General features: G+C 31.8%; 1 protein-coding gene across 1 annotated transcript; it reads right to left on the bottom strand.

The window, feature by feature from the left end:
- Positions 1–270: 270 nt before the first annotated feature.
- Positions 271–6,109, bottom strand: LOC149142906 (root phototropism protein 3-like). Its single transcript, XM_089447919.1, has 2 exons — positions 4,902–6,109; positions 271–1,110 (listed from the first exon to the last, which is right to left on the bottom strand). The coding sequence occupies exons 1-2, from the start codon at positions 5,751–5,753 to the stop codon at positions 520–522; spliced, it is 1,443 nt and encodes a 480-aa protein (XP_089304045.1). The 5' UTR covers positions 5,754–6,109; the 3' UTR covers positions 271–519.
- Positions 6,110–7,115: the final 1,006 nt, after the last annotated feature.

Genomic DNA, 7,115 nt, shown 5'->3' on the forward strand with positions numbered 1-7,115 from the left:
TTACGCAATGCAAAATCTAACTCTCAAACCCTTGCCAATGCATGTATTATTTATTGTATAGGTACTCACTTTGTCATGTTCATAAGATTATCTCTTTTACAGGCACCAAACAAGCTGTTGTGAGTGAGATTTCAATAATTTTACAGGTTGGGGAGCAAAGAAGAGTGGAAGATCCCTCAAACTAACTTAAATTGTATTATGTCAACACAATGATCTTCCAAGCAAAAAACAAATATTCAAGCAACTGAAATTGTATTAGGTACCTGCAAATAATGTAACAGATTGTACATTGATATTAAAGACTTGCAAATAATTTAAGACACTGTCCCTAACATGTGCAGTGGACAAATTCACCTTCTTGCTGGCAATATTTGGGCAAACCCATGTATCGCTGAGCCAGTCAACATATCAATCCGAGCAGAACTTAAATCTGCAATACATTTCAAAATAAGGAGAATTCTAAGAATGTTTGTTATGCCTCACCAATGCTTTGAATGTTCAGAGAAGAAGAAAATAATTTCATGACAATGAATGTCTCCTCCGTGTTCCCTTATAACGAGTTTGTGGCATTTGGGCTTGGGCTGGCCGAGGAGTCTCAACTGAAACATCATCTGCCACACTGGACTGTTCCTCTCTCACGACAGAATTTCTATTTTTGGAGGACTGAAACTGGTTACTGATCCTGGCGAGCTTCTTCCAGCCATTACTCCAGGGGAAACTGCTCTTTTGCTTGCAGATTTTATCCACCTGCTGCTGCATCATAATGCAGAAATGCCGAAGCTTGGCAAAATCTTCTCTTATTTTCTGGATTTCCGAATACATGGAAGAATCATTGTGAATATAGTCACTTTCTATCTGGGAAGGATTGTTTCCTGTGTTGCACCCATGTGATTGGCATTGCCCCTGCTCCCCTGGTCCTCTTCGTGTTGTTTCTTCCACATCTTTAGCATTTTTAAGCCTCATCTGCTCGCTGAAAAGAACATGGACTACTGTTCGGATGGGAAGCCGTTCATTCTGAGCGGCATGAAAACATGCATCAGCCGAGAGCTTCTGACAGTCCATTAATCTACAGAGTCTTCTCCTCTCCACCTCAGAGATTCCTGAATGAGTCTGTTAAACCAAAATCAGCAACTGACAAAATTAAATCTATTAAGCAGGAGCAATTTTATCATAATCAGGACATAAAATATAAATGAAATCTATGGGCGCAGCGCCATTTGGAGTAATTGGTACTCAGGTAAGGGACGTTTTTGTCACATTCATTTGCATTGAAGATTCTCGCTGGTTGTACTTCAGTTTCAGTTTGTACTCTGGAATTTGACTTTAACGGGAAAATCATTTCAAAGGTAATGGCCACTAGGTTAGAAAAGGTAGTGTTAATCTCTATCTTGCGAGAGCAATTTGGGATTTTACATAAGAGGTTGCACAAGAAGGCCTGCATTTTATTAAATGAAATAATAGGTCAATCATGGAATTAAAAGCTAAATCTAGCAAAATCCTATGATATAGGAGGCTTGTTTTTTCATTCATATAAGGGTGAATATGTAATCAATTCAGGGAAATGTAGAGGAAGGTCTACATTTGATTAAATAAAATGATAGGTCAACCATGGTATTAAAGTTAAATTTATCAAAATCCTAAAATAGATGATACACGAGATTTTTTCCATTCATATAAGGATGAATATGTAAACAGTGAATTGGATCAGGGAAAGTTTTTCTTTAATCTCATTTCCCTTTCTAACTAATGAATTAGCTTCTCAATTCTTTACCTTTTTTTAGGTGCTACCATAAAGATGTTTAATATCTTTTTCTCTACTTTTATTAGTACATAAGGGGTTGATCACAGTAGGAGGATCTAACCAGAAAAGAATTATAAAAGGGATATCCTTGCTCTTTATAGAATATATCATATTATTTGGAATTTTTTTATAAAATATATCATATTTTTTGGAAAAAAAATGGTAAGAGAGACAAATAATTAAAGAAAAATATTGGACTTCTAGTACAATAAGTAGGAAAGTAAATCAAAATAAAAACATCTTTTTCAATAAAATAGAGGAAGATTAGGAAGGTAGAATTCTTCAAACACTTCCTTTTAAGGTTATCCCTTTGGATGATGGAGTCAAGTGGCCATGCTTTTAGTTAAATCCAAATGATTACAAGTTTAAGAACTAGCTTCAAGGCTCTGCTAAAAAGATAGAAACAAAGTGACAAAATAGTACTACAAATGGATTTGTTGAGGAGGTAGATTCACATTGCGTAAGTTAGTTAGTGTTAGAAATAATTCACAAGTATTAGTAATCGCTAGCTTGCATTGTTGAATGAATTTAGGAAGAAAGAGAAAACAAGTAGCTCAACCTTTTATGAATAAAAGAAAGGAGAAAGAAGATGTCCCCTTAGTTAAATAGAAAAAGATATCTATAAACCCAAAAAAGCTAGAAGATGGGGGCTAGAAAAACATCTATCACCATGGTCCAGTTTTATCATGTAAAAACTTATAGAAATTAACTAAGGAAAAATGAATAAAGATAGAAGTGATACTTTGCCACCTTCCCCAATTGGCAAACCACATATGGATTCGCTCGAACCGAGGTTGGTTCTTCAGCGTATGAATCAACGGGTTATGGCTCCACAATTCATGAATGAATGGATATGAAAGTAAAAAAACAAGGATTGATAAGAGGTCTATTATGTGGAAGGTATCATTGGAAGTTTTTCCAATATTGGTTAATTAGATGGCATAAAGAGTTGGAAATACTTTAAATATAAATAGGAGAGGAGGTTGGGTGGGTTGTGCATATTTGCAAAAATACGGAATCTTTGATTATTTTTCTAAATGTCAATGGGTCTTGTTATTTAAGAAAATAATAAATCCAGAATTCAATTAAATTTGAAGTCAAGGATGGAAAGAAGCTAATATATCAGGAATGAAGGGAGAGGAGAGAAGGATGAGGTATGGGCAAACGTTTCTATAAAGGTTTAAACAAAGTGTTTTAAGCGGGTTGTGCATGTTTAGAAGTATTGAATCTTTGATTATTTTCCTAAATACTAATGGGTTTTGTTATTTAAGAAAACAACAAATCTAGAATTCAATTCTATTTGAAGTCGAGGATGGAAAGAAGTTAATGTATCACTAATGAAAGGAGAGAAGGTTGAAGTATGGATAACAATTTTTATATAAATTTAAACAAAGTGCTTTAAGTTTAAAATGGATATTCATGTTTTTCTCTCCGTTACATATATATATAAAGAGATTGTAATTCAAATGTTAATATTTTTTTGTGAAAAGGCTCTTACAAAGGCATATATACTTTACTCTTTTTTAACTTTTTTAAATTTGAAATTATAATCTTTTAGGAGAAAACACTTATTCTTAGTCTTACTCTAAGTTGTTTCAAATTTTAAGAAATTAAAATTGAAATTCAACTTGAATCCTAAAGTCTCTCTTAGACTAACCCTTCTAAGTAAAGGAAAAAATTTTCAAAACTTACTCAAGCTTTTATCAAATTATTTGAATCAAGAAAATTTTGAATTGATATCACAACACTAACTTTTTTTTTTTTGGGGGTAAGTTAATGAAAACTAATAATTGAGTAGAATAAACTAAGAGAATTTCATTATGTGAGATATCTTTTTTCCTTTTCTAAATAAATTTTTATAGAGATTTTTTAGCATATAACATTCATATTTAAATAAAATAATAAGTTGTAGTTTAATTAGGTTTCAAATTTGTTTGGAAAATCGACCAAGATTTTGATAAAATCCCTTAGTTGTAAACGTAGGTTACAATTATCAAACTTCAAGATTTTGGGTGTCCCTGCTGAATCCATTTCTACCATCAAATACTCTTACTTCCAGATTTTTTGAAAAAAAAAATTGACGGATTCCTACCATTTTTGGCCTTCCATGCAAATTTGCCACCTCGACCCTAAATAATAATTATAAGAAAATTATTTTATGGATTTTCTTTTATAAATATATATTTTTATTCTATAATTACATTTATAATTTTAATTGATAATAATTAATAAATGGGTGGTAAGAATTTAACCTCACGGAATATTCACAAAATATTTTTAGAAATATTTAAGATAGAGCTTTAGAATTTATGTTAAAGGTAATTATGTCTATTTTATTTTTCAATTTAATTAAAAATATATATAATTTAATTAAAATAAAATATATGTAAAAAAAATTAGTTTGTGATGAGTTATGATTTTCCTAACAAAACTTATTTATATATTAAGAATCTCTATGGGAAATTAGGAATAAATATCTATGATTAAGAATCTTGTTTTTTTCTTTAACTCATATATTAATTTTTTCATAATAATAATAAAATTAGAATTTAGTTAATTTTTATGATTTTTTTAAATTAACAACGTGAGATGCATCATGAAGTAAGTATTTTGATGTCTATAGACATTTCTTCATACGAGTTAAATATATACATTTAAAAAAAACATGTAACAAGATTTTTAACTTTCACTTCTATGGAGATTCAACTCTATTTTAAAAATGCGATTTTTAAAATAATCAGAATTTTATTACAATACTACAAGCAAATATCATATACCCAAAACACCATAACTAATATTCATATAATACATATTAATATTAATATTAATACATATTAATATTACATGTTCAGTTTAATTAAAAAAATAAAAATAAATGACTATATTGGAAATAAAATATCTTTATCATAAGCTTCACACAAACACCATTCTCAATTGACCTAATAATGTGTCTTAAGTGCAGAAAGCTATTGCCGTTGGACATTGTATCAAAATTTATGACCTGGGGGATCGGGGTTTTGTCCGAAAATGCAAAACATCAATCCATAAAATTTATTAAAACCTCTTGGAAAATTGGACGCAGAGGACAATGTATACTTACCTTGAGATAGGTGTCTATGGCCCTGTACAAACCATCGTCACAGGTCCGAGCATCACATGGAAGACTGTCAGCCAATGCTTCAAAGCTCGAAACATCGAGGTTGACATCGTAAGCTATTTCAGCAAGGTAGCTGTCCATCAACTTGGCCACTCTCACCATTGAGGTGGGCAACCTGGAAGTCCCCATGGATCTTCCAGCAGCAGGGGCTGCATTAGCCCTGTTTTCATCTTCAGCCAAGAAACGTTTAACCAGACGGTACACTAATTGAACATCAAACAGAGTATCAGATGTATGAGAAAAAGATGGAATCAGCAAGTCAGAAAGAGTTGCCTGCTCCAATTGAGGGCCTATCCTTTTCTCCAGTTCAATTTTGTACAGGGAATCCACTCCCAGAATGTTTGCCACGCGAAGGAGACGCAAGAGAAAGCTGCAAGAAACAGCATCCCTCTCTGCTGGCAGAATGCTTATCAGGGTTTCGAGGGTAAATTTGTTTCTGCGCTGCATACTAGAGAAACTCTCGCTTCCTCCATTTTCAGTCCTGTTCCCAATTTTCCTGCCATTTGCATCGTCTTGCAGCAGATTTGCAGGTACTTCCTGTTCTCGCTCAAGCCCTGGTAGGCATTTTAAGGCGTAGTGAGTAATTATGGCGCCTATCAAGTCTGGCCTGGCTCCCTTGGACTTGATTGCTGCAATTGTTCTGACAAAATGGTTGATATCCAACATACACACATCCTCAAACCACCAATCTATGGGAATGTGTTTCTGATCTCCTTGCAGCTTCGAGTCCATTCCCTTCGAATCAGGACTGAATGTTTTCTTGTTTACCTTACCCTCAATCGTGTATGAGGACATCACTAACTATTGGCCTGCTAAATTGCAATAGACTAGATTTTCTGCTTAGCTAGGCCTGCAAGCTTTGCAGAATTTGGAAACTGATAGCAAATATTCTCTAGAAATGCTGCAGACTGGTCTCACTTATTAAAGCATTTTTTAAACCAGGTTAAAATCCTTAGAGCATTTTTTAAAGCAGGCAACTAAAGCATTTTTTTAAACCACCTTAAAATCCATGGTTATATCTTCACTTAAATCTATTAGACACTCGAAGAATTTAGAAACTCAAAACTGAAAAATTTATTAACAGAGGATCTCGCCTGGAAACCCCTTAGTAAATATCAAAAACCCATTAATGATGGTTTTTTGGAATTACAACGGGGAAAGAAAATCTCATCATATGTTGTTTTTTGTGATACTATTTGTATTGATTTTTGTGATACTATTTGTTTTTTGTGATACTATTTGTTTTTTTGTGATATGTCTTTTAATGTGCACACTACAAAACTTGTTTGGTTACCAAGTCACATGCAGATATTCCAAAGTAAAGTTGTTACAGGTTAACTTGTGAATCTGTGATATTATTTGTGTTTTTTTTATCTGTAAATTACAAAATTGGTTTTCTAAACATAATGGGGTTACCAAATTATATGCAACTATTCCAAACGAACAAACCAAATTACATGCAACTATTCCAAAGGAACATATATAAGAGAATATTAGTTTAACTTTCTAGTTTTGGTTTTTTCTGGGCTATATTGTGATCAATTTTGTTTAGAAATTTAGTAAGAATTTGTGGTATTATTTGTGTTTTTATGTGTAAACTATAAAACTAGATTTTTAATTTTGTTAGAAATCTAGTAAGAATTTGTGGTACTATTTGTGTTTTTATGTGTAAACTACAACACTGGTTTTTCAAATATTAGGGTGTTACCAAATCAAATGCAACTATTTCAAAGTAATGATGGAATTTATATATGAGGGAATATTTTCTAACTTTCTATTTTTTAGTTTTTTCTTGATTATATTTTTTATCAATTTGAAATCTAATCAGAATTTATTGGAATCACAACTTTAAATTGTGTATTTTGACAATTCTAATACTCTTAAATTTTTTCAAATCATTTAATTTATTTATACACTTAAAAACACATATTTTAAACAATAAAAATTACTGAAAAATCAAACCTAAAACTTTAAACTACCCCATTTATAAGCAAGTAAGTGATATACAACTACATCCCTCACACATATAACTGAATATACAACATTAAATTTAAAGATATATAAAAACATTTAATAAATTGTTGCAAGTGGATATTGTTTCTCTGCACGTTAGATGTAATTATCTGAATATAAAACTAGAAGGCCTGGGGACAAACA

This window comes from Pinus tabuliformis, chromosome X (assembly GCF_031772625.1).
Source record: "Pinus tabuliformis cultivar Carrire ecotype Pingquan chromosome X, CPIR1, whole genome shotgun sequence".
Taxonomy (NCBI): Eukaryota; Viridiplantae; Streptophyta; class Pinopsida; order Pinales; family Pinaceae; genus Pinus; species Pinus tabuliformis.

What these genes read in the sequence shown, in the direction of transcription:
- LOC149142906 (XM_089447919.1), bottom strand. Translation starts at nt 5,753, where the DNA reads ATGTCCTCATACACGATTGAGGGTAAGGTAAACAAGAAAACATTCAGT. An exon ending in CCATAGACACCTATCTCAAG is followed by an intron (nt 1,111 to 4,901) that starts GTAAGTATACAT and finishes TTGGTTTAACAG; the next exon opens with ACTCATTCAGGAATCTCTGA.